The sequence below is a fragment of the Arctopsyche grandis genome, chromosome 12 (assembly GCF_051622035.1).
Source record: "Arctopsyche grandis isolate Sample6627 chromosome 12, ASM5162203v2, whole genome shotgun sequence".
NCBI lineage: Eukaryota > Metazoa > Arthropoda > Insecta > Trichoptera > Hydropsychidae > Arctopsyche > Arctopsyche grandis.
In genome coordinates, this window is record NC_135366.1 from 14274045 (window position 1) to 14301402 (window position 27358).

Consider the following 27358-nt stretch of genomic DNA (forward strand, 5'->3'; position numbering starts at 1 on the left):
TGTCATAAACCTATTCCAACTAAAGTCACGAAAGATAAAATTGGCTAAAGAATTTTAAAATTAAATATTGTATTAACTCACTGTACACGTATAACATGAATGAAGAACAGTTTGTATTAGTAAAAACGTTACAAGCGTGTTTTAAATGAATACAATTAGTTACAAAGATTCAAATTCATGCTTTTCTAAGATAAAATTTTCATAGGCTTTCACTGAGAGGGTGCCGAATATAGAAAATTTGCCATTTTATATAAATATACCTTTACAATTTTAAAACAATAAATTTAGATTTGTATATTTAAATGTCGATAAGTTAATTAAATTGGGAATTAATTTGCTACGAGAAGGCTATAGTAGTTTTGGAGAAGATTATCGGCATGTTCGGAGAATGCTGATTAAGAATGAAAGTAAATGGAATCGAGTCGGCAAGCCTTTTGTCCGTTAGTGGGCTTCTAAGCATAGGTAAACATAATGGCGCATATTTTTATAATTCCGGTTGATTTTATGGATTGAAAATTATTAACTATAAATGAAAATCTAGAAAAACAATGATGCTTTTTGCAAAGATTTTTATTATATGAGTACATATACATATGTATAAACGAGCTTGTAATATATTTAGCTAAATACAATCAACCTTATTGTATGATCAAAGAATTAATTATAATCGTTTGATCTAATCAATTGCAATATACATACATATATACATATATATCATTACTTTGGTTTATTTGCAAAAATTGTTTTATGATATTGAATAATGGATAATAATTATATGATGATAATGATATATATTTAGTTTATGAAAATACGTATAGTTGGTTGTGATTTTTATACCATTTTGTTAAGATATTATTGTTATTAATGTGCATAAAGAAATACAGCTTTTTGCAAGACGCAATGATTATTATACAATGTGCTTCCATATTAACGATAAATGAGAGCAGATAAAATATTGTAAATCAAGAGATTAAGTTGTAAAACTTTATATTATACAAAATATAAAATAACAAAATTAATAATGACTTATGAAACGTTATAAAACTATTCAAATATTGTGAAATGATAATCAAGAACACTTTATTAAAAACCTAAAATATTAAAATTGCATATAAAAAATGTTATATTATTTAAAGGAAAAGTTTAAAAAGCAAATTCAATAATAACATATGTAAATTTAATCAAATATAGAAAATTCATAAAACATGTCTTCCTACACAAAACAATCTATGTATGTATAAAAAGAAATGTTAAATGAAAAAATGATGTATTTTGCAATAAATTATTCTTTGAAATACGTGTTAAATGATGAGAGGCTTGAAAATTTTGTCAACATAAAATTTAAGTATAAGAGGTCTCTAGTTTTTGGGATGCTTATGTGCAAGGATTCTTTATTAAATTAAATAGATTTTTGTTGAAAAAAAAAATGTAGATTTTAATTATACAAAAATATTGATATGATAAAAGAAACACATTAAATTAAATCCAAAAGCTTCAAAATTTCTTAAGTTTAGTATGTGTAGTCGTAAATCTATGTGTAAGTGTTAAATACGATGCCAACATTTTAATCGAGCTTTTTTATTAAAAAAATAAACAATCACAACCAAAATCACAATTGCTTTTGCAGGGATGGTAATGCTTTTTTCATAATGGGTAAAAAATAATCAGGTTGTGAATTTTATACATTCATATGGTGTTGATAATTTAGTATTACCCTAATTTCATATGATTCACAATAATTTTTTATCAATATATTTTTGCATATTTGTCCTAAAAATGAATGTGATTCATATTATGTATGGAAATTTTATTTTATATAAATATAATTAATATATATTTAGACGCAAAATAATTATATTCGTCGTTTTTTTTCACATGTATGTGCGTAGTTTTCTAAATTATAAATCTTATGCATATTAATTGATTAGTCTATTAAATATGCTTGTTTAGATGTTAAAAAATCGTAGATTAATTTGAAAATTTATTATTGTATGTGCATATGATTTGCAGTTTTTCTCTCACAAAAATTTTGGTTAAAGCTCAACTGTGTAATGACTGAATGTTAACAGATATATAACTAAATCTTTGCTTATAATGTTGACGTTGTTTGATGTATGTATGTATGTCCAAATTTAAAACTTGTAAGTATTATTTATTTGGTTATATTACAACTTTTAGAACAATGCCTAAAACGTATTTCGGTTGAAACTATTTAGTTTAGGATCAAGCGATCTGCATGTTTGCTATTATATTATAAAAAGCCTTTTATAAGTGTGCTAACGAAATGATTATTTGTAAAAGTGCGTTGAGCGTAGTCATACAACCGTATTTTTGGGTTTATTTTAGAATGATCCATTTTTGTAAGTGAGAATTGTACCTAATTAAAATAACCCCAAAGACTATAAGTTTATATCATGTTATTAGGATAATATTTAGTAATAATTTAAATGTATATTTTTCCTGTTTTGCATTGGTGCGCTTATCCTGGTCGACACTTTCTTGTTACAAATGAAAGAATATTTAAGAATACGGGTCATTACAATTATGTACTTTCAAGTCTAAAAGTTTTTCTTTATCAAATCAAAATTACATTGTCGAAATACAAACCCAATTTTATACTTTTATTGTAAATGAGTATGTTTACTCGACGAAATAAATTTGCACAAATTCCAAAATTAGAAATGATAAATGAAAAAATGCAATATGGTTTTTATTTATAAATATATATATTATTTCCAAATTTAATCATTACAATAGCCGTTTTATGCTAGCAATTTGAATGTAAATTAAATAGGTAGTTTCACCACAAAATAAGTCAAAAGAAATAGAATAGTAATCTTACACATACAGCGTATTTAACAAATACCCTGATTTATTTAGTTAAAATTATTTATGAATTGTTATTTGTACCACTAAATATGCAGTAATTGAAATAAAATCAAGTTATGTTATTTATATCAAATTAGGACACTCTGGCTGTGATACATTAATAAATAGAGTTGATACAAAGATCTTGTTTTTATTCCCTTGCACAATAACCAAATGAGAAGGTGGGGATATTTGTAAAACAAATCGGCGAGTTACATAAATTCATTTGGTTGAATAGTTTCAAATATATAATATAGAATGGTGATCATAAACATGGTTAATGAAATTCATTCAGTCCATCTGTGTTTACAATTGGTGCACACATAGTATAATCGCATTTCCTCTTCAGCTCTTCTAGTTTGACCCTGAAAAAATACAGCTTCTCGGTTGTTACATTTGGGGCATTGATGTTCTTTCGTCCTCGGTAATGTGGGATCGCTGACTACGTCAGGATTTATGTGAGTCAATTCGTCGACTTCGTGCATAATTTTATTGACGTAGATACAATTAGAATCGGCTAATTGCTTGTAATCACAATTTCGGCATGCGTATAATAACACTTTATTGTTTTTATCTTCTTTGGGGTATAACATGTTGTTGCATTCTTGACAAAAACGAATACCGACATAACCGGGACCACCGTCTTTTTTGGAAGCTGGATCGGTAGCCATTCTAATTATATTATTCGACTAACCTAAAATTCAAAACAGTCAAAAAACATTAATAGATAAACTGGAACATTCTAGAATTCGTAAGGATAATTACGCGTAATTCAAAACGGTTTGAAACGTTTGTTTCAAACGTTTAGAAATTAGTGCAAAGGCGTATTAAAACGTCGAACGATTGATACTAACAGTCGAAGCTTTGAATCCTCACACCAACAGATGACAGATACGAAGAGCCGAAACGCTTTGGAAGCGATCCAAACACACTATATTACGTTCATGTCACATTGGTATATTATTATTTTTATATTTTTCATCGTATATGTGAGAAGCGCCGCGATTACTTTACTCTAGGATTTAGAACAAAAAAAAAGAATTTCACGATATTATCGATTTTTTTACCACTAGTTGATAGCAATATATTACATTATTTATTACAATTCATTTTAAAATCCAGATTATCAAAATATAAAGTACATTGTCACTATATAGGGCAACAGGACAGTCGCTGGTCAATTTAAAGCTAAAACACATGAACATGTGATATTATGTAGGATCTCTCGTATCTTCGACGGTGATCCAGTTTATTTATAATTAGATTGATGGCAATATATCATACTAAACTGCCGTCAATCGGTGTCGATGTATTATTTTAATTCGTTATATGGAAACGCGCCGAAATACATTGTAATCATTAAAGTAGGTTACTTAGAACCATATTGAAAACATAACTGAAATAGAAAATTGCATTATTTTATGTATTTTGCATCAAATAACATTTATTAAAATTAAAACGTAAATTTTGTAGTAGTCAACTACTGCATTGAAAATTTTTACAATAGAGTCCGTTTTTTTTCTTATTTTATTTATAATATGTTTTGATCGTATATATCGATATCCTGGCAATAAGTTATTAAACGACTCTATTTTGAAATTGTAAGATTTAATTAAATAGTCATCATCGAAATTGAACGTTGGGACGATGCTTTATACATAAAAAAAATGGTTCACTATTGTTAACCATGCTTTTTTCATTCTTGCTTTGTTAAATAATTGAGAGGTCTATTGTTATTTAAAGAGTTTCGATCTAACGCTGAAGGCTAGTCATCACAGTGTGAAGTTACCTTCGTCGAGTTCTTGACCAATATTAGGAATCTTCAAAAATTGATCGGAGAAGTAGAATATGGTTGATTTATTTTTTTATTATATTTCTACATATTTATAAAATTTATGTCGTACAAAAATCATCAATCCTTCTAGTAAATTACCTATATATGATTCGTTGATTGAAAGGGTAAAAAAAAAATTACATAAATGAGGCATTTATGTTTTCGTATTTTCCATTTAAATTTTTCAAAAAATATACTATAGGTACGTTGATCTGTCACCAAAGGCGAGCACTTGACACTAGAGTCCTTCGAGAAAAAATGAAATCGATTGAAATTCAAAACGAACGAAACGAAATCGAGCACGCCAGCGGTCAATGACTCGTAGTAGTGACCGTGTGGCGAGCAGGCGTCGAATTCGGCACCGGTTGGCAGTAGTGGGGGGGCGCGGCGGCGCTCGGCCACTTCCGTCTGAGCTGCAGACGCGTACGGAGACTCGCCACAGCTGCCGACATGGGTGAGTGTCGTCGAAGCACGCCCCCGCCCTTCACACCCCCGCACCCCCTCCGGCACCCCTCACTCGTCGGCCGGTCGCAGGGCGGCGCCCCCCCCCGAGCTGCGGTCTCGTCTTGGGGCGCCAGCCGAAGCTGAGCGAGTGGTAGCCGGCGCGGCGCGGCGCGGTGGCACTTTCGCTTCACCCGCGCGAATCCCGGCCATCCCGGCTCCCCGCCGCCTCCTGCCACCTCCTGCCACCTCCCGCCACTTGCCTTCACCTCTCGCCACTTCCCGCCGCGCCCCCCGGCCTCCCGACCGAAGCGGCCGGCGAGTTCGCCATGCCGCCGCCCCACCCCACCCCACCCCACCCCACCCCGCATTCCCCATCTTGGGCGGACTCTCAACCCGCCCACGTCTCCCGTTCTCGTCCCGTTGAATCGTTCAATCTTCGCTCTCGAAAATCCACTGTCGGTCAAATCACGCGCCCAGCATCGCGTCCTCGCTTAGGCGTTGGCGTCACCGTCAGCGTCAGCGTGCTCGCTACAAATTATGTCCCGCCATTTTACTCGTCGATATATATAAAACCGCATGTACCGTTCTCTTTCGCGGAAATTCCAATGTACGATAACGGGTACGAGCCGAGACACGTGTGGATGACAGGGCCTAGCTAGTCATCACATTAGTCCCGTATTCGATACCCAGTCTTCACTATTCTATAATCCACTCTCTCTCTAAACTTGTCTTCGTGATCTAATTCTTGCAAACTTGACTTTCGTCGATTCACTTATGAAACTTATATTAAAATGGCCACATGCAAAAAAGTTTAAACGGAAAGGATAAAAACATCTCGGGAAAATTCCACAGTGAAAAGTTTTTTTTTTTTACGTGTGGCAACTCTCATAGTAAAAAATTATTTCAATTTCAATATATATATACAATAAAAAAACAAATGCCAATATAAGAGAAAAAAACAAAAGCCAAACTTTTATTTTCAATTTGAATTTTTTATTGGATACATTTTATTCATAACGAAATTGATTTGTAAAAAAATTCATCGCAATTTACAAGTTACTATTTATCGTCTCAACTTGCCCGTCACTTTTTAAATATCTATAGATAAGTTAGAGCGCAAATAAAATTGTAAGGCATTTTCACTTTAAATATACTTTTGGCTTCGTTTCCAAACTGATTACATTGCAATGAGTAATGGCAATTGAAGTTGCAAAGCTGACGATTCACAACTTTCAATACATATTACTCAATCGCAGTGCAACTGGTTAGAAATAAAGCCTTTGGCGTTGGTGACATTATTAAATTTGAAAACTTTTCTCTTATACTGTGCATGTTGTCTAATATGGCAGTGAAATGATGAAATATGTGATTTTTCAGGTAAGCCGCGAGGTTTGAGGACAGCCCGTAAGCACGCCGATCATCGTCGTCAGCAAAGATGGGCCGATAAGGAGTACAAGAAAGCTCACTTGGGAACTCGCTGGAAGGCCAATCCTTTCGGTGGAGCATCACACGCCAAAGGCATTGTGCTCGAGAAGGTGTAAGTACGTTTCTGTCTACCTACATACGCATACGTTCATTACTTCATTTTGTCATATTATCCTGCGAGTCTACTAGTTTGAAAGGTTGTGTCCCGCGGTATTAGACCTGTGACTTGTCTGAATTTTACGTGCACAATCACAGGATAATACTGCGAGTCACATCTTTCCCGCCAACAATGCCGACAGTAATTTGATACTGCACTGGTGGGTTAATCTGATATCATTTATTATATATGCGATGCTACGCTAAGACTGAACGAAAGTGCCGATTGTGTTGTAATTCGATAACCGTTGCTTGTTTGCAGATTGCAACGGAAATCTAAAACGAGCCGGACTCGCACTCGGGGCGACGATTTCGTATTTTCAGGTATTTATTGCCGTGTTACCTATGCGGTACTTTCGTTCAATCTTACAATACACTATGATGTTTCTTATACGTATTTGCTACTCTTGAAGTTAGACTGATGAAAATGTATATCTGAGTGTGATTTGTTGCAAATCGATTTTAATTTTAAGCCTTACTGGAATTTATTATTCATCTTTTCTTCCATTAAATTTTTCAGTGGAGTTGAAGCCAAACAGCCCAATTCTGCCATTCGCAAATGCGTCCGAGTACAATTGATCAAGAATGGTAAAAAGATCACAGCATTCGTACCCCGGGATGGTTGTCTCAACCACATTGAAGAGAACGATGAAGTTCTAGTTGCTGGTTTCGGTAGAAAGGGTCACGCCGTTGGTGATATTCCTGGGGTCAGATTTAAGGTAATTATCCATCACTGGTTTAAATGTACATTGATGTTGTAATGATGTTAAAAAAATAATTTGCATCCTCTGATGATATTGATGTCAATAGTAGTCACTGAATTTTATTTAGATTATTGTTAATCGTATGCCAGTTTTGTCTATTTTAATTGTAATTTACTTGTTACAGGTTGTTAAGGTTGCTAATGTATCGCTGTTGGCGCTTTACAAAGAAAAGAAAGAACGACCAAGGTCTTAAATGCCGACTAGATAATAAGGTTTGTATTCTTTGTAAACGTAGGATGAGCTATTTTCTTTTTAGTTTCTAATATTATTTAATTTTTTGCAGGTACATTGACATTCCCTACAATGTGAGCTAATTGGGGACGGGCAATCCACAACACCTTTTTGCCTTTTATAAATATATTTATAAAATATATATGAAACATTAAACTTGTTTTATAAAACAATCTAGTCTTTCCATTTTTCATTTATTTTTTTTGTAAATCTTACTACCTCTTCCTACATGTATATTTCAGGTCGATGAAAAATTTGGAATCTTAATTTATTAAATATGTCTTCTTTTCCGAGTAATATGTAATTAAATCTCGGCAAATGTGGCTTTGCATAAGATAAGTAAGTTAAAACGAATGTCACCTATTTTGCCATAATGGAGCTACATTGTCATTTGGAAAATATGTTGTGGCAACTATTATTAAGCTCTCGCTGAAGTTAATTATACATATTTCATACAACATTCACTTACCATAGCTCAATATGGATAGATTACATTTGTCAAGAGTTAAATTTGATTAAAATAGAAAATGCACGGACTTTATTGTCAAATATCTTTTCTAAATGGTAAATTGAAAGTAAATCAAATATTGGTGTTGGAATAATTATTTGAATCGGGCTCCACACGCGCTGCGAATCATTGAGTGTGGTGACATCTTTTTCGCGCGAAGCTTCACAGTTTAGTTGGCGTGCTCAACGAGAATGGACGCTGATGTAGCTGCTGCTGCTGCTGTGACGCTGTGTGCTCTAGCGTGCTACAATTATGCCGATATTAAAAATAAAAAACAAATAACAAATAAACAGAGAAAAAGAAGATGGTGGATGACGGAGATTCATCACAACAGAACGAAGTATGTGTTAATAACCTAAAACTCGTCTTGGTTGTGTTACTCGGGGGGGGGGGGGGGGGAAGGCGTCGTAAACATTCGCCCTGCTATTGAAACTTAAGAATTGATGTAGGTTACTGTATTTAATCAGTATTATTATACGTATATGTATTTAAAAGAAATAAAGCCAAAAGTCTGTCGAACGTAACAGTTGCCTTATTTTTTTTTTACATCATTTTCAATACTTTTTTTTTATTTTCAGTGTAACTATGGAAAGGCAGTTGACCGAATTAGTAGGAGAACCTTCTGGAGAATTTAAAGAGTTTACTCGAATGTCTCTATTGGATTTTGAGTACTTATTAAATAAGGTTTCACCAATGATTGCTAAACAAGATACGAGATTACGAAAAGCCATCCCGGATAGAATGCGCCTCGCCATTACATTGCGATTTTTGGCTACTGGAGACAGCTTCGAAAGGCTTCACTTTTTATTCAAAATTTCATCTCAACTGATATCGAAGATTATACCAGAAGTGTGCCAGGCTTTAAATCAAGTACTGAAGGAGGAAATTAAGGTAATTAAACAAAATACTTCTAAATACTAAATGTTCTAAAATAGTTCTAAAACTAAATAAAAAAACTAAAATTAAATTATTGTTCAAATTTATTGAAAAAATTACAAAAATAAAAATTAAGGAAAATTAAATTAAGAAATTAATGATAAGGCGCAAAACAAAGCATAGTAAAAAAACCATAAAACATAGTAAAAAAAACATAGAACATAGTAAGAAACATAAAACATAGTCAAAAAAATATAAAACATAAGTACATAGAGATCATTTTTGATGGAAATTAGCAGTGAGAAAGAGCTTTATTGACAGTGGCATTTACATATATTTGGTTATATAAAGGTTAATCAAGTTTGTACATTTCTTCATTTGTGGAATGTAGCCGGATGGATAACTTCATCAGAAGTTATATGTAATTATCCGTGAACCTTTAGCTATGCTTTGATCGGGAATGTGGGTTATTAGAGGTAGTTTCTGGATAAGAATAGGTGAGATTTGGTGATGGATCATATGTAGTAGAAGGCGAAAAATATGTAGGAGTTTGTGGTCTATTTAGTTGGTCATAACGCATAAACATGTTATAAATTTCACACATAATCTTCGTTCTTTCATCCTCTGGTAATTTTCGCAACTTTTTAGCTACGATTTTACCATGTAGGTGCATTCATCATCTTCTTGGAATTTCCTAATGCTCAAAGTTGTTTTGAGTGTACTAAGAGCATCCTCAACCACTTCTCCGGCATTCAAAAGCTCAGGGGGGTTTTTGTGGCGACGAATTGATCGTGACACTGTATTTTGGCTGTCAACATTCCAGCTCGAATTCCCCTCTTCATTGTCATTCACTGATGATCCTTCCTGAAAATAAAAATAATAATCTAATTATATAATTGTTTTCTTTACAGATGCCGACGTGCGCGGAAGAGTGGCTTGAAATTGAAAAAGGATTTGCACATAAATTTCCTCGAGCTATCGGTTCAATTGATGGAAAACACATCGTTATAGAATGTTGTCCAGTTGACTCGGGATCGGAATATTTGAATTACAAGAAAACATACAGCATAGTATTGTTAGCTTTAGTTGACAGCAATTATAATTTTATCTTTGCAGACATAGGATGCCAAGGTAGAATTAGCGATGGCGAAGTATTTAGGAATAATTTACTATGGAAAAAAATTTGCCTTAATGAATTAAATTTACCCACACCACACCCTTTGCCCGGTTCAAACAAAGATGTACCTTACATTTTTTTGGGAGACGGTGCTTTTGCACTGACAGAACATGTAATGAAACCCTATCCTGGTAATCCTGAATGGGGATCCCCAAAACGCAAATTTAATCAAAGACTGTCGGGAGCACGGGTTGTAGTAGAAAATACGTATGGAATACTTGTTACGAAATTTAAAATATTTAAAAAACCGATTAAATTAATCCCAGAAAAAGTTTCTGTTTTAACAATGACGTGTATATTACTGCATAACTTCTTAAGAAAAAGCGCCACTTCGTCGAACATATATTCACCGCCTGGAATCATAGACACTTATGACGACAACAACACACTTATAGCACCTGGTTCATGGAGAAACGAAACTGAACTTACTTGTGCTGTTCGTGATATGCCACATATACCACGCCGAGCAGCTCTGAATGTCAGTGAAATAAGAGACGAGTTCACGAAATATTTTGTACATTAAACTATAATATGCATAGAATGGTCATTGTTAACAGAGGTATCGTCTAAAAGCGAGCCATCGAAAAGAGAGACGGAAAGTCAGAAGAGAGACAAGAGAGAGAGAGAGAGAGACGAATTTTAGCAAACAATGAAAAAACTCTGCCGTGCAGAGTTTTTGTAGCAACATTTTTGGAGGTTGAGAGCGATTCTATGCATTCTACTTCTTTGTTAATATAATAATATAAATAATAACAAATAAATATACTTACAGAATTTATCGTTTCTTTGCAATGTCCGCCCGGACTAAGTTCCCAAGAAATTAGTCCATCACATCGTAAGCAAACCATATAGGTTTATAGACCTCACTCGAGCCTGCACCACTGCGGATGGAATCTTTCACTTTTTTTTTATAGGATCTATAACTGGACATAAGCGACTCCTTTTTCTTCTTGCATTCAGCCGATGGAATGCACATAATCGCGCCAACTCGCATCCAAGCATCATGGACCATTTTTTTTATTTTTATGGTCCTTATGTGTGTACTGCCATAGTATCGGCTCTGCTTGAAAACATTCAAGCAGGGAAAGCTCCCGATCTTTACACCACGAGATGCTCATTCGAAATTCGTTTCAAACACACGACCACTCGTCACTGCGTCTCGCACGCTAATGCGAATACACCGGATGCGTTCGTGTTCGCGCTCCGTGAACCGCAGCGCGAACCTTGTCGCGGAACAAAAAACGGGGAACGCCGCGAACGCGCGAAACGCACACACTCACATTTCGATTCACACGCACGGTGTTCGCGGCGCTTACGGCGCTAGTGTAGAGCCCGCTTTATGATTGGATATTGCTTTTCAAATGGTGATAGATCGTGCACTAAATTGACTGAATAGTAGCGCAGTTTCGAGAAGTCCTAATTTTCAAAGGCGCTCAAAAATAACTCACGCAATAGAATTCCACAGAAAAAGCTAGGTATCCTCGGATAATATTCAAATACCCCTTGACGCTTTTTTGTGTAAATCTCCTTGAGCATCTTTGAAAGTTTGGATATCGAGTGCATTTTTCCGGTCACCAACTAAAATATATTTCTTTCTGATGCTTCTAGTTTTCGAAAAATGGTCTAATATAATAGTAGATAACTATGGAGGATGAACGAATGAGACGACTGGCATGTTAATGCACGTGTTTATTATATGACAGCTGAAGACAGAGTGAGTAGCAGCTCTCCGAACCCAGCCGGGTTGGTCCCCACTCGCAGGAAGGCAACCAAACTCGACCATGTCGTATAAGCGAGCCGCCACAATAACTTATAATCAGGATCTTTTTTTTTTACAAACCACTTGTTTCACTTACGATTATAATTCTGAAAAAAATTTGCCTCTTATCCGATCGTTTTCATACTTTCAACATCAGTTCAAGTAAATGTATCCTCCGCCATTACGATGGTGAAAGAATATCGTATTAGACGCGTTTGAAAATTCTCCCACGAATAAGTGCCTGACGTTATTAACAGGTAAGTTCAGCTAAAGAAAATTATATTCAAATATATTTTGAATAATATTTAAAGCGGCTTTTCCTCTGCCACGCCAAATTTCTTATCCATACATATGTCATCAAAAATACCATGAAAAAAGGGGGACAGGACGCCGTTGCTCGGTAAAAAAAAGCCCCGCTTATAATTATGAGTAAACAAGATTGAGAGAGCATTTCAGAATTAGACTATTTAGATAAGATATACATAAATAGCTAAGAACCTGTTGACTAGCATTAACTTTGTTCCAATTATGATATACTAGTGTTTTTACCCGGTTTCGCTCGGTATTTGTAATATAAACAGCTTAAACATGGCAAAACAATCTAATAGTAAACATTAATTTGTTTTTTTATTAAATTTATTTGAATCGGTATCGATATCGTCCTCATAAAAACTTTGATTTGTTTTCAATGTTCTCAACAAACCTTACATATTTACAGTCTCTTTCGAAATTATATATTAGATGTACATTGTATAGGCCGTTTTTGATTTTTTTTGCTTTGGTTTTTGCACTACCAAGTTGTATTTTGTTGGGAAATAAGCTATTCGATAAATTAACATAAACTGTATTAATTTATAAACTGTACTTGAAAAAAAATCACTGAAGTTTTTGAAATTTCAAAAAAATTAACGCTTATTCTTCACATTATCTGAGTAACGACAAATTTCGTCGTGATAAAACATTGTACGAACCATACTGCTTTCACATATACATAATATATATGCATCTTTTTGTGGACGAAGATTTGTCACAAAGATGGCCCACCTTCAAAAAATGTCACTAGAGTTTATATTTTCCTGTATCAATATATAATTTCAGATTTTAAAATTAATTTGCAATGAAATACTGTGAGATTTAATGATTTTAGAAAATGGTGAATTTTCGTAGAGAAGAGATGGTTATGCCCGATAAATTTGATGTTTATATACTTGTCACCGTCAACTTCACGTGTTGTTTCGATATTTATATCATCGACATGCCGCCTTTATTACAAGGGTTTGTGGTTTCATTAATGAATTGATATATTTTGGATTTGCCTTATTATATCGAATATTTCAATCCCATCATTTTTAAATACCTTTTTAATACTGTATTATAGCCTTAAAATTCTGAAATTTTTGAGGTTATGATATGAACACATTTGACACCAAACAACACTTTCAAATTCATGAAATTATTGACTATTCGTTTTTGTAATTATATTTATAAATTATTTCATTCAGGTTAACAGTAGAGGAAAACGGTGAAGTCGAGGAGAACGATGAAGTCGAAGACAAAGTTGGTGTTCTTAGTGACGTCGAATTTGAAGATGAAATGCCCGAAGTCGCACCGTTGTTGCCTAGCGATACAAATTTTAATCATATAAAGAATAAAATTGTGAGATCTGCACGAGGTTTGAAACTAAAGAAGGAGAAAAAGAAAGAGAAGAAACTAGCGAGGATACAACGGCGAAAAGAGGGCTTGGCACCATTAAAACCGCACACCATTGAAAGTTTGCGAGAAAAAGATGAGACTACCATTCTTAATATCGAAGAGGAGCAGCACGAAGAGGCGAAAAAAGATATGGAGGTAGACGAGCTCTCAACATACTACGAAAATACTTACGAACCGAAAGTGTTGATAACATTCTCCGATAATCCACTTCGCAAGACCAGAATATTCGGCAAAGAACTTACTAGAATAATTCCAAATTCTGAATACAGATTTAGAAAAAGGTGAGGCACATACATGTACATCTGTGTAGTTACATTTTTATAATCTATTATTATGTACTAATTAATATTTGCGTGTTGTGTTATAGATCAGCGGTTAAAAAAATTGTGAAGTCTGCTACGGATAGTGGCTATACCGATGTAATCATCGTCAATGAGGATCAAAAAAAACCAAATGGATTTTTAGTAATTCATTTACCAGAAGGTCCCACTGCTCATTTCAAGCTCAGTAACTGTAAAATTACTAAAGAAATGAAAAAGAACTATAGAGAAATCAGCGCACATAGACCTGAAGTATGTTTTGAAGATTATATATGCGTGTATATTTAAATATATATATTTTTTAATAGCATATATGTAACATACTTTTCAAACTTTTACAGGTAATTTTAAACAATTTCACAACACGTCTCGGTCACACCGTTGGTCGGATGTTGGGTGCTCTTTTTCACTATGAACCGGAATTTAAGGGACGTCGTGTTGTTACATTCCATAATCAAAGGGATTACATATTTTTCAGACACCACAGGTAAGAATCTTTGCATAAATCGAATTGAAAAATTATAATCTGGTATCTTTGATGAACATTTGTAATTTAAGATACGAGTTCACAAAAGATGGACAGCGAGCAAAGTTGCGAGAATTAGGACCCAGATTTACCCTTCGTCTGGTATCTGTCCAACAAGGCACATTCGATTCGAAACATGGGGATTACGAATGGCTCATTCAAGGAAGGCGGCACGAGCTTGAAACTAGTAGACGAAAGTTCTTCTTATAAATTATTGAATACCATACGATCTTAACCCTTTGAGTGCTGACGTCTTTTCTGTTGAAAGCCCGCCACGCTGAAAATTTCGCCAACATTTCCAACTAGAATTATTTATAAATCCAATAGAAAGCAGGTATAAAAATTGTAGCTAATCCGAACAAACCCTAGATAAATACCGCCAAGGATTTCGAGTTTTGTAAAGGTGTGTTTAGACTCTGATATATCTTGCAACAATATAAAATAAGCAAAAGAAGTCTATTAATGAATATATTTTTCCAAAACCAGTTCCATCTTCTTCATTGTTGTTAAAATGTCATGCTCTTAATATCAAGCCACAATTTAAAATACTCGGCAGTTAGGGATTTCCATGGGGTAGTTCTGCTATGGTTATAAATTCAGAAATTCCGGTGTAAACAAGACTATAAACGTTGACAAATTAATGACACTGATTACACGGTTCTTGTTCAATGCATTTTTTTTTCAATGCTACCTGGAAAGGCTTGGCGGGTAGTATTCTTGTTTACTTTATACATACATGCTCAAAATACAATGTTTATCGGCGTTTTTCAGGCTTGTTGGCAAAACGCTGATCGGCGTTGGTCAGCATTCAAAGGGTTAACCACAAAATGTCAACGTTCATATATGAAATGTATTATTTTTTTATTTACAAACTAATAAATAAAAAGAGTATAATAAAATAATTTATTTAAAAGAAATTAAAGAAAAGAGAAAAACAATACAGCAAATGAACAAATATTTGTGCGTTTCACGAAGAATTCAGGTAATCCATCTAAAAAAAGCATTTATTAAATAAATTGGTTTCACACATGGCACTGAACTTAAGACATTTATGAAACTAATACACATACATACAATGTTTTTATTTCACAAATGTAAAATCCCCTTTTTCTAATTGAAAAACATGCAATAGTAAAAACCGGAGGTATTTTGCTACTACATATGCATCCTTGGTGAAGATAGTGGGAAAAGATATGGCGATCAAAACACTAAATGACGGTTGAAAACCAGACTGGTACAAGTGACATTTAAAAAAAAATCTGGTTTAAGTGCTAAAATAATAGTATATATGAAATGCTATTATTTTAGCACTTCAACCAGCTTTTTTTAAAAATGTCACTTGTACCAGTCTGGTTTTCAGCCCATCAAATGTAAGTATTTTAGATTTCATTAACAATGTTTCGATGAAAATAAGGATTCCTGTATAGATTACTGACAAAATAAACACAAACTGAAATTTAATACGATAATGACGCAAAAATAAATTTAGATTTTATATAAAAAAAATTCTTCATATGTATTTTTTTTAATACAAACAATACTCATACAAATTATTCGTTAATAGGAATTTCTATTATACAAATTTGGTGTTTTTTCCTTAAGATTAGACACTCGTATATACATATACATAGGTAGTATGCTCGCGCGTGCACACGTGTTGCTGAACAAAATTATTTTAATAAGTGATTCGATTACATAACATTAATTTTTGTAAAATATATCAATTAAGATTTTGTGTACACGAGCTAGCATAATTGGCAAGACATATATACACCTTAATAACAACTATACAAATATACAATTTTGATTAATTATGAGCTTATGATACAGCGAAAAAGCAGCACATACTAGAGTAATATTACAGTTTTGTCTCGCCTAGTAAATGACTTTCATCGAAAATAAAAGCAAACAAACAGATATTTTTCATTGATAATAATACAATACGTTCAATCTTAATGATTAGTTACGTTTCACCGTTTCTATTTAAACCGCTCATAAGTTTTTGATCATCAAAGAAATAACAAAAGTGTTTCAGGCAGATGATTCGTGAAATGGATTAAAGTATACTAACTTTGAGTAGATACTAAAAAAATAAATAATATTTTCAGAAAATGAGTAGAATGTAGAAAACATTTAGGTTTCAAATCGTTTTAACTGTTGCAATATTATTAAAAAGTTATTAATATACACAATAAATGAATTGGTTAAAAAGGCAAAGCGTATCTATGCATTTCAATATTTTTATTTACTATTTCTTCATAAAACCAAACTTTTTAAGATATAACGATCAAAAACTTATGTCTAACAAATCCGCAATCATCACAACTTTTAATATAAGATATACTTTTAAAGTTCTGCTTCAAGCCAATGTAGAATGCTAAATTGGAATATAAAAACTAATAATAAATATAAATAATTTACAGGGAAATAAATATAATGACTGTTTCTTATTACACACAAAGTAATATAATAATAGAATATTTCTCACGCTACGGCATCTGTTATTTGCTTGGAATGATCATACATATATATGTATATACATATTGGAATAGATACATGCTATTATTAAAAGTGTACGAATTATTTTTTTAATGAAGTCTTTAATGATTAATATTTTTTAAACAGCAACTAGTTTATCGGCCACGTGAAATTAACATAGACATGAAGGTCAATAATCTATTTTATATTTTACCTAATATGTAGAGTTTTGCTTAAATGAAAATTTAATTCAAACATTTTTCTGTTTGTATTTAAAAATAATTAAAACCGCAAAATTTCGATTCGCTATTTAGTGGTTAATAAAAGACCTCGTATTTTAATATTTGGAACTGAAAGTACACAATTATCAAATTAAGTAGAATGAAGTACATATTAAAAAAAATGTGTTTGTGTACTTTTATTATTTTCTGTTACATTAAATGACTAGTTGTACAGAATTCTTCAATGCGGAATTCTTTTTAATGTATAAACTTGATTGTAAAAATTAAAATCGACTGGCCTACAATCATATTAATTGGTTAAATTTACAAATAATTAACAATATACATATATAGTGACAATATTTTAGACAAGTTCGACTGCAAAAGACTTCACAATGTATAAAATTAGTAGTTTATAAGTTAAACAGTCCATTCTAAATACATACATTGGTAAAACAATATCTATAAATTGGTTGTATTGTGTATTAATAAACATTGTTTAAATTTACACCCGATATTAATGCCGATTTTTATTTTTATTATTACATGTTATATCAAAACTGAACTGTATCAGTAAAAACTATTAAAAATCATTTTTAAATACTGAAGATTATAAATAATTCAAAATCAATATGCGATTGTTGTATCGAAATAAGAAAATGAATGTATTTATTTATAAATCAAGTATATTATGAAAAAAATAATTATTGAGCCATAACCTTTTCAATTATGGGACAATATATTCGGTCCATCATGATTGATTATTTGCCTGACAAGTGGTGAATGACAACAGAAGTCAAATTCTCGCACCCACCGTTGTATGCCCATCAAAGAAATAATAAAAAGGGTTGTATACTAGATATTGACTTTGTATGATAAATTTTCACATACTGGGAACTTCTTCAATTTTGAGAGCTTTAAATCATTTTATGGATTTTATGATATAATAAATATAATATTGAAATTTAGAATTGTTTCTTGATATAAAAATACTAAAAAAAACGAGAATTTGCTTTTGACGACGTGCTCGGGTGCTTCTTTGTTTTTCCTTCTATATTCAATTTTTCATTGAACTACGCCTCACACTGTTTTCCCTTGTTTCCTTATACGATTCGATAAGTCGTTTCTGTTTTTTTCTTATACTATTTTTGGCGTTACAAATTCTGTCATTATGACAACCAAATGTGTAGGTAATTTTATCAATTATGTCTGACCGATAATTCGAACCCTTAATTATTATGGTCCCAAGTTCAAATTTTCAAAATGTTAAACATGAAATGCGGAACACTACGTGAAAAATTAACAATTTTCAACAACAACTATCAGTATTTAAAAACAAGTAATTTTTATGTGTATAAAGAAAATATTTTTTTTTTTTTACAAAAATATGCCTCATTTTTATTATAAAATCGGTTATTCTGGACGTTTTATTACTCTTGGAGTCATAAATATATTGTCTGATTTTATTTGCTAATCGGTTTAGATTGGCTACCTGTCGTCAATCGATTCCATTACTACTTGTTTAAAAGTTCTAACGCCTTTAGATATCTCGGACTTTATTAGTCTGCTGCCCAGAGCTGTTGTGCCATCTTCAGCGATAAACAACTGTAGACCAGATGCTAAGGGAACAGTTTAAATATTAATTTGAATTGATCATCATTCGTACTGTGTAATTTTTATACAAAAATGAAACTTACTTTCAGCATTATCTACGTGTTGCAAATTAGTTGAGTTAATTAGTTCGTCAATGATTGAGTCGGGATTTACTCTTGTATTTTCTACTCTTCCAGAACCAACATGACCACTCTGAAAAATTTTAATGTTATTAAACATACGATATTAAATGTTTTTCAATGATTTTTATTAATGATAAATACTTGTGAGTCAGGTTCGGCTCCGGTAGTTGAACTAGTCATAGTTCCATATGAACTAACACTAGTCTTTTGTTTTCTCCTTTCTAAAGCTGCTTTGGCTCTATCTAAAGATCCAGTTTCAGTCGTTACTAATCCCCCGGAAGGATTTCTGTAATTAACAAATAAAATCATCAATAGTAAGAGCAACACAATAAAGTAAAAATAGTAAAGCAAATGAAGTATGTATGTATTCTCAATTTGTGATTTTTTTTCATTGGCAGACATGAATGCGAATATTTATTCCAATATAAGTAAATCAATCAATTAATTCGTTAATTCTATTAATATTATACCTATTGAAAATCTTAACAAGCTCAATAAGTCAAAACAAATTTTAGTTATCAACAATGAATATTCGCGTAAGTGTCATCTTATATTTTTTTTTATTAAGATCTACAGTGATATATATATTATAAATGTACCATGCAGTGAATAATATAATAATATAATTGATAATTTTTTATATTTAAAAATATAAATACACATATATTAAATTTAAACAAGTTTGCCGAGCGATTATCGAATATGTCCGAGCTATCACGATAATTTGATCTTGTAAAAATTTAGTATTACCATCAATACGACAGAAAAGCTGCACTAAATTAACTATAATCATGCCATTTAGCAACAAAATATATACTATATGTAGTGACTGTCAATCGCAAAGGCCTCATTCGTCTATAATTTTCATCAGCAGCAATAACACGAACCTAATCAAGTGTGAAGATTAAGGCATACCTGATTTAATTGTTCTCAGTGCATCAAACTAAGCAAGTATGTTCATATATATCTGTATTAATCTACGAATCTAGGCATGCTATTAGTTATTAAAATTAATGAAAATAGAAAGCAATCCGTTTATATTTTGGTATGTACATAGTTTGTGACCAAAATTGAAGTAAGTAAAAGATTTATTATCATTTCATCCGAGTTTGACAGCCACCATTATTGCCAGTAAAATAATACGTATTTGTAACATAATATACAGGGTGTAATGAAGTTGAATGCAAAGCCTTAATAGGTTGATAGCTCATATCATTTATTTGGCAAATTTTTTATTTCACCACATTTATAAGGATTGGTTTTCTATCTCAATATTTTTTTTTTATCTAAACGTACTAACTCAAGCGGTAATTGCAATTTAAATGCTTTCGTTGTGTATTTGGTTGTAACGCGAAATGTGTTGGAGCAAGCGAGATGGCATGTAATCCACCTCACAGAGTACAGCGGTCGGACTATTAAGAATTAACTGTGAGATTTTGTTGTTTTTACTAAATATCTTTAAAAATGAAATAAAAAAAAAAACCATAAAATTTTGTACTGAGGTATGTGTGGCTCAAAATGTTCTAAATGATATGAGCTATCAATCTATTAACCACTTGATCGCCACGCGTTTCTAGAAACCGATTCGATTATTTTATTATATGTGTTTAGTGCCAATAGTACCCTTGACACCTCTTTAATACATCACAAACTAACAAAAAGTATTGACTTTTTTCAATTTCATTAGTATCACAGTAAATTTTTTATATCACTGTGGAAAAATCAAAATTAATTTCGAGTCATAGCCTTAAGAGGGCTGGACAGCAGCGCATAGTCCATACAAACGTACTATACTTCTCCCTTCCTCAATTATGGCACTAGAGAAATTATTTTTTAATATGCTATGGATATCCACCATTGGGGTGCATCTATCGTTTTATTTTTTTGATTAATTATTTTTTATAGGAGCTAGGAGCCGCCAAACATCTATAAAATCGCCTCTTTTTTACACCCACGAAACGTGCTTATTTAACGGTCGATGCACAGAAAGTATCTTTCTCATATCGATGATGAAATTTTTTTAAAAATTGGTCCAGTTTTGGAGGAGAAAATAGGAGAATACGAAACCTCGATTTTGTCAATTTAAAATACGTTTTATCTGGTCGAAGCGCAACTGTCGCATTCACTCAATATATATATTGATATATATTGTCACATTGTCACAAAGAAAGGAACGGTAACAAAATTAAGATTTTGGGTGTACAGCCCTCTTAAATACCGTCGGTGCGCTCATGGCGATGAAGTGGTTAAGACTTTTGCACTTGGCTTCATAAACACTCTGTATATAATTTCCACGTTAGTATGAAATACGTAATTAATTACATGGGGAAAAATCGACTAAAATATTTTAATTGAATTTGTATTACATATGTATATAAAAGTAAACAATTTTCACAAAAAATACAAACTATGCGATAAATATATTTTCTAAAAACAAAATTATATTGTAGCAATACAAATATTTCAATATCGTTACGATAGCAACAAAACCAAATACATAAGCAAATTTAATCGACAATTTTTACACACCCACACACATAAACACACACTACATTGTCTAAAGAAAAATATAAAATATTTTTTGACTGCATATGTATATTAACGTCAATGTGGGAAATATATACGCAAACAGAGACTGACAGGGCTGTGTTGCTTGGACGACGATGTTTGAGAGTCGGTGGTAGGCTGTCGCATTCCTGCTGCTGCCCCAAACCAACACCGCATTGCCGACACCACGTCTCTCTGTTAGTTACCATTATTATTTATAAGATAAGTTAGTCAAAATCAATTGCTTGTATGAAATGTGTGGCAGTTAGTGGTTAGGTGTTAGTACCGAGTGTAATTTTTGTATAAATTAAAAATGTATATTTATAAATACATATATCATTGTTACAAAGATTTCAGTGGATAGAAATATTAACATAGATCTATAACTATAGAAACAATTGCTTGGTGATGATAAGTTGACAAGTCCTACGTTAATATAATCGATGGATTGAGAACTCGACAAATTCTGTCATATAAATAGATTCAAAAGGTTTTATATTATATTATACCGAAAATTTGCACTATAAATTGTAGTTGGCGTTATAATTTATGAAGTTCAGCGGACAAAAAGATACACACTTCATAATAAATGTCACTATGGCACAGTTATTTAATAATCACAAAACACTGGAAACACACATGGTTATGCAAATCACTTTTTTTATGTAAAAAAAAAAAAAAACCACACTTAAAATGAAAGATATACACTTATGTTAATTATGTATGTATATAAAAAAAATCACCAAGCAATTATGATTAAGAAGAACACAAGTCAGATTAGTCTTTGAATAAGCCCATCACCCGCAAATGCATTCAAAATATTTTCCAAATTACAAGTAGCACGTACCTCTCCTGTTGAGCAGCTTGAGGGACTTTTTGATTGGTCAAAACTCTTCCTTCAGTAATATAATGTGCTGTATAGCTGTGTCTCAGTGGATTGATTGTGTCAAATGGGTTTTTGATAATTTTGTTAATTATTACGCTAGATTTTGAAATGCTCAAAGGATAGTGGATTCCAGTCTGGATAGTGTTCATTTGCTTCTCGTCGTAAGATTTGACGTAGGCGCGACTATTTACATTGTTATTTCTTCTATCACTGTCAATGGCTGTATTGTTCTTTGGTGTAGAATGTGTGAATTGTGCTATTATATTTTCGGAACTCTTTGGTTTGTTTATTTTGTTATGTGCAACAGGACTCAAGACTGATTTTCCTTGAAGATGAGGTGCGTTGCGGAGAGTGTTTCTGAGTTCTATGTCATTTTCAGGTGTTAAGTAGAAATCGTCTTCGGTGCAGCTAGACAGTCTGCTTTTGTCGTGAATTGAATTTTTCCTATTGGCCAGAGGAGTCAAAAATGGAAAATTGTTGAAGAGACTACTGTCATTGTCCTTATAATCTTTGATGTTATGTTTCTCTTTCAAATCAGGTATTGTATTCAAAGATTTTTGTTTGAAAAGTTGAAAGTTAGTCAATGGTAAGACATTGGCAGCAGACTTTGCAAGTGTAATGATGTCCTGTTTTTTTCTGTCAAAGTACGACGGCAAATGACTGCTGTTGAATCTGTTGTGTGTTGATGTGGAATTCATTGTTGAGTCTGGTGTGGCGAAGACGGAATCGTCTGCGGTCAACTTGGACCGAGAAGATAATGGATCAGGTTCTGGAGTTTCGGTCAATGTACTATTCGGGGTGAGAAATAATTCTGCTGAAAGATCACTTGAATTCGGTCCAGGACTGGCAGATTTAATCTGTCTATTTCTATCGATGAATAGTTTCGGAGCGAGTCTTCTGCTGACACAATAAATCATAAATGAAAAATTAAAATTTTTCAATTAGAACTATTGTATGTAGGTTTGTATGGGTTTAATTTGAATGCCATTTGAGATGTGAAACCTTGATCTATGATTTTGATTTTATTGGAAACCGTTCGATTGTGATTTACTTATTAAAAAAAAAGGAATAACTTCAAATAATAAATCAGGGTTTCATTACATATTGTAAAACGTTGGAATAGTATAAAAATGTAATTACCGTGATTGTTAGTACTTCTAACTATCCATTCCCTCAAAATAAATTAAAACCGGCAAACGCAAACATTGAAAATATCATAATGAAGATATGCATAATATAACATTATATATTCTTAAAATATGATACTATCTGTGTAAATGTTTGCCGGTGAAAATAGGCTATCATGTTAAATTTTGATACCTTTCAACCCCTACATGCCGTATTGTATTTTGCAAAACAACATGCTGTAAGTTATTTAGATATTTTTAATAGAAAATTTCTATTTGGAATTCTACGGTTCTATTACAATACCATCACAATCACACATTAATGTATTCAACACAGATTTGCATATTAAACTTATTCAAATTTTCAATATAAAAAAATATGGCAGAAATTTTCATCGAGATGAATATTTATCTTTATAATTTTTCGATCATTTAAAAAATGATGAGTAAATATTTTTAATTATTGATATTTAAAAAAGCAAAGCATTGCTGACTTTTTGATTGGAAACTAAATGAGACATTAATGCCACGTTATATTTATTAATAATTATGAGTTAAGTGATTAAATATCTATGATACATACCTCATATGAACACCTTGATTATGTCTTCCTCCTTCTGAAGAATCGCCACCTTCTGAACTTTGTCTTGAATGATAGCTCTGCTGACTCAAAGAACTACCATAACCGCTAGCCTGAAATTGAACAATATTTCTATGAAAGCTTCTTTCTAGCTTAAATTAATCGAATTTTATAAAATATAATTATATATTTTACTTTGGATGACATTTCTCCAGAAGTATTTGAGCTATTTCTTGAATGTGTGTGTCCCTGAAGACAGGCAGGACAGTGAGTAGCAATAGTCGAGTGACTAACTGCTAAAATCATATGGAAAAGAAGATCAAAAATCGCAATTAATTGAGAGAGTATGAAGTTGTTGAATGGTTTTTACTGACCGCAACCTTCGAGCATATCAGATCCGCTTCGTTGTCTTTGAAGTGTTCCACCGATACAATCAGCATCCTCTAGTTTATGTGATACGGTATTTTCTTTGATAATTGGAATATTTTCGTTAGTAGAAGACCGTAGAGTACCAACGTTTTGATCCGATTCATACGTATCGCATGAAATTTGTAAATCAGTAGATATTATATTTGTCTGAGATTGATGGTTAAGAAGTTCTGAAAAATGAGTGAGTTTTAGTATAACATGTGCTTAAAACGAAAAATATAATATCATCAAATAAAAATTCTACCGCTGCCAAAAAGAGCAGGTCTCTTTTTCGTCAATGATCCAAATCCTGAACTTCCCGAAGTTATCGACGATGCACAATCATCTCGAGAGTCAGATTGAACGGAAGCTGTATTCGACGGGGCTGACGGTTGATCAGGAGTTCCCGAGCCAATGTTTGTATTTCCAGCTGTGTTTACATTGCCGTCTTCGAGTGATATAGCAGTGGTTTCACCCGCAACTGCTAAATGATCTGACAGCGGTTTGCTTTTTAAAGATGATGATGGTCTGTAACACCAAAATAATAATATATAAATGTGATAATTCAAAATTTAAGAGTTTTTAAGTAAATATTATGCTTACACTTTAAAAAGAGGATCCCCGGAAAGCATATTCATACGAATACGTAAACGTAACGTACTGTTGTCTTGTCGATAGCGCGTATCGTAACCTTCCAACAAGCAACGACGGGAAGACTCTCCGGCACCGGCTAATTCAGCTAAATTTAAATCGACAAAACCGAGCTTCTGATACGACCGACCACCTGATGGAGACAAATAGACATTCTTAACAACAGAAATTGGTGTAATTTAACAATAAAAATCGAACAATGCTGTACCTTTGCATTCTTTCCTTACTGATATCCTTAAAATACTGGGTTCTAGAACACCGTTGGAAGCATTGGCCGACATTTTGCAAACGAATTGAAAAGGCGAATTCCATCTTACAGTGTGATTCTTGACTTCCTCCCTGGAAATGAAAAAAATAACAATGTTAATACAATTTAAATTATTACCACTGGTTGAACGTTGACATTTAGATACACATAAATTAAAGTAATTAGAGAACTAAGTAATTTGAATGTTAATAGGTGCTCATTTATACGGTCAATGTATAAATGGCTGTCCTCGGAGACTTAAACGTAGCACTGGCGTTTAATAAGACTTAATAAGTGACTTTAATAAACATATGTTCCAATTCACACAGTTTATGTATCGACGTTTTATAGACAAGTCATAACCAAATGTAATTTTGTACCGTAATAATAAGTCGGTCTGGGCTTTTGTGGCGACACTATGTATTATTATATATTCGAATATGAGAAACTACATAAACCCAGAATCCGTCAGAATCAGATTCAAATACGTATAAATTAATCTGAATGAAAAGCTATTATTGATTTTCATAGTTTTATCAATAGTGACGAACGGACTACCAATTTTGTGAACGATAAGAAATTGTATGATTTGATTTATAACAAATTTAATGGTTTAAAATTGGGCACCGAATGTAAACTAGATCATAATGGAATGTTGATGAATACTGGTCAAGAATGTGGCTAATAACGACCTTCACATTAAGTGGCGCATTTGTAATCACTCTCGATGAAATGGATATTATCGTTTTTAAGGTTTCGAAGAAAAAGCACGTGCTCATCGGTCGATGCTTCTACGAATTGCTAAATTACCAGTGTATTTAAAATCCGAAGGCGTGAAGATTGTTGTTTCAACAATTGTATTTAAATGTACACATGTCTCCTGTAATGCATACCAATATGGTGAAATCAGGCAGATGCTTAAGTCAATTGAAGCGCTTTAGTTACAAATACCATATATAAGGTAGGTAGCATATTTATAGTAATCAACAAATTCGAGATGCAAGAAATTTGAATTTGCTAGAAACGCGGATAGGTTACCAATTTTGTGGAACCGTTTCAACAATGAAATCAGATAAATTGGCAAAATCTGATGGGAAACGATCGAACTGGAGTCATATATATCCAAGTTCTCGCCAGCAACACCGGGCCAGGGAATGGAACCATGACCCACTATACGTTAACCATTAGTTATGTTGCTGTTTTTAGTAACAAATATCAGATACTACCTTTGGTATTTGAAGGTTAACTATCTCATCAAATTTTATTATATTACAGGTAAACCCGTTTTTACATTTAAAATACAATTATATTTATACAATATCATAGGGACATCTATGGACAAATTCGATATACAGCAAATTTTTACAGAAACATATACATTTTTATATAGGTTGGTAGCATATTTATAATAATCAAAAAATTCAAGATGCTAAAAACTCGAATTTCCGAGAAACGGGGATAGGTTGCCGATTTGGTGGAACCGTTTCAACAATGAAATCAGAAAAATTAGCAAACTCTGATAGGAAACGATCGAACTGGAGTCATATATATCCAAGGTCTGGCCAACAACACTGGGCCAGCGAATGAATCCATGACCCCTCAGTTGAAAGCATTATACATTAGTAATGATGCTGGTTTAACACTTTGAATGTTGACCAACGCCGATCGGCGTTTTGCCAACAAGTCCATGGGCCTGAAAACCACCGATAGGCGTTGTATTTTGAGCATGTATAAAGTAAACAAGAATACTACCTACTAAGCCTTTCCAGGTAGCATTGAAAATAAAATGCATGCAACATACTCGTAGGTCGTGTAATCCGTGTCATTCAATTGTCAACGTTTATAAAGTCTCGTTTACACCGGAATTTCTGAATTT

General features: G+C 32.7%; 4 protein-coding genes and 1 long non-coding RNA gene across 17 annotated transcripts in view; 2 read left to right on the forward strand and 3 right to left on the reverse strand.

The window, feature by feature from the left end:
• Positions 1 to 1873: 1873 nt before the first annotated feature.
• Positions 1874 to 3768, reverse strand: Polr2I (RNA polymerase II subunit RpII15). Of its 2 annotated transcripts, none has more exons than XM_077442336.1 (2): positions 3723 to 3768; positions 1874 to 3562 (listed from the first exon to the last, which is right to left on the reverse strand). In XM_077442336.1, exon 2 carries the CDS (start codon positions 3537 to 3539, stop codon positions 3156 to 3158), a length of 384 nt encoding a protein of 127 aa, XP_077298462.1. In that variant the 5' UTR covers positions 3540 to 3562; positions 3723 to 3768; the 3' UTR covers positions 1874 to 3155. The 2 variants fall into 2 exon arrangements, with proteins under 2 accessions (XP_077298462.1, XP_077298461.1); XM_077442335.1 differs by having other exon boundaries at positions 2949 to 3562; positions 3634 to 3759.
• A 1255-nt stretch (positions 3769 to 5023) lies between these two features.
• On the forward strand, positions 5024 to 7906 carry RpS23 (ribosomal protein S23). Its single transcript, XM_077443549.1, has 5 exons — positions 5024 to 5156; positions 6524 to 6683; positions 7248 to 7446; positions 7616 to 7703; positions 7775 to 7906. Exons 1-4 carry the CDS (start codon positions 5153 to 5155, stop codon positions 7682 to 7684), a joined length of 432 nt encoding a protein of 143 aa, XP_077299675.1. The 5' UTR covers positions 5024 to 5152; the 3' UTR covers positions 7685 to 7703; positions 7775 to 7906.
• A 1287-nt stretch (positions 7907 to 9193) lies between these two features.
• LOC143920346 (uncharacterized) lies at positions 9194 to 11166 on the reverse strand. The gene is made up of 2 exons (XR_013261330.1): positions 11054 to 11166; positions 9194 to 9970 (listed from the first exon to the last, which is right to left on the reverse strand). It is a non-coding gene; the product is annotated as an uncharacterized LOC143920346 (long non-coding RNA).
• A 2029-nt stretch (positions 11167 to 13195) lies between these two features.
• Positions 13196 to 15671, forward strand: LOC143920350 (putative ribosome production factor 1). The gene is made up of 5 exons (XM_077443207.1): positions 13196 to 13317; positions 13545 to 14036; positions 14123 to 14327; positions 14417 to 14562; positions 14634 to 15671. Exons 1-5 carry the CDS (start codon positions 13217 to 13219, stop codon positions 14809 to 14811), a joined length of 1122 nt encoding a protein of 373 aa, XP_077299333.1. The 5' UTR covers positions 13196 to 13216; the 3' UTR covers positions 14812 to 15671.
• Positions 15672 to 18280: 2609 nt separating this feature from the next.
• LOC143920347 (uncharacterized) overlaps positions 18281 to 27358 on the reverse strand; it is a 73445-nt gene continuing 64367 nt past the window's right edge. For 3 of the 12 annotated variants that reach the window (XM_077443200.1, XM_077443201.1, XM_077443205.1), the window contains 10 exons: positions 25444 to 25574; positions 25188 to 25368; positions 24850 to 25112; positions 24551 to 24775; positions 24372 to 24469; positions 24180 to 24289; positions 22431 to 23366; positions 19178 to 19322; positions 18998 to 19106; positions 18281 to 18919 (listed from right to left, as the gene is read on the reverse strand). In XM_077443200.1, coding sequence (XP_077299326.1) covers positions 18789 to 18919; positions 18998 to 19106; positions 19178 to 19322; positions 22431 to 23366; positions 24180 to 24289; positions 24372 to 24469; positions 24551 to 24775; positions 24850 to 25112; positions 25188 to 25368; positions 25444 to 25574 — 2329 coding nt within the window. In that variant the 3' untranslated portion in view covers positions 18281 to 18788. Of the gene's footprint in view, positions 18920 to 18997; positions 19107 to 19177; positions 19323 to 22430; positions 23370 to 24179; positions 24290 to 24371; positions 24473 to 24550; positions 24776 to 24849; positions 25113 to 25187; positions 25369 to 25443; positions 25575 to 27358 lie in introns of all 12 variants that reach the window. The other 9 variants (XM_077443195.1, XM_077443198.1, XM_077443204.1 and 6 more) reach the window with 3 other exon arrangements.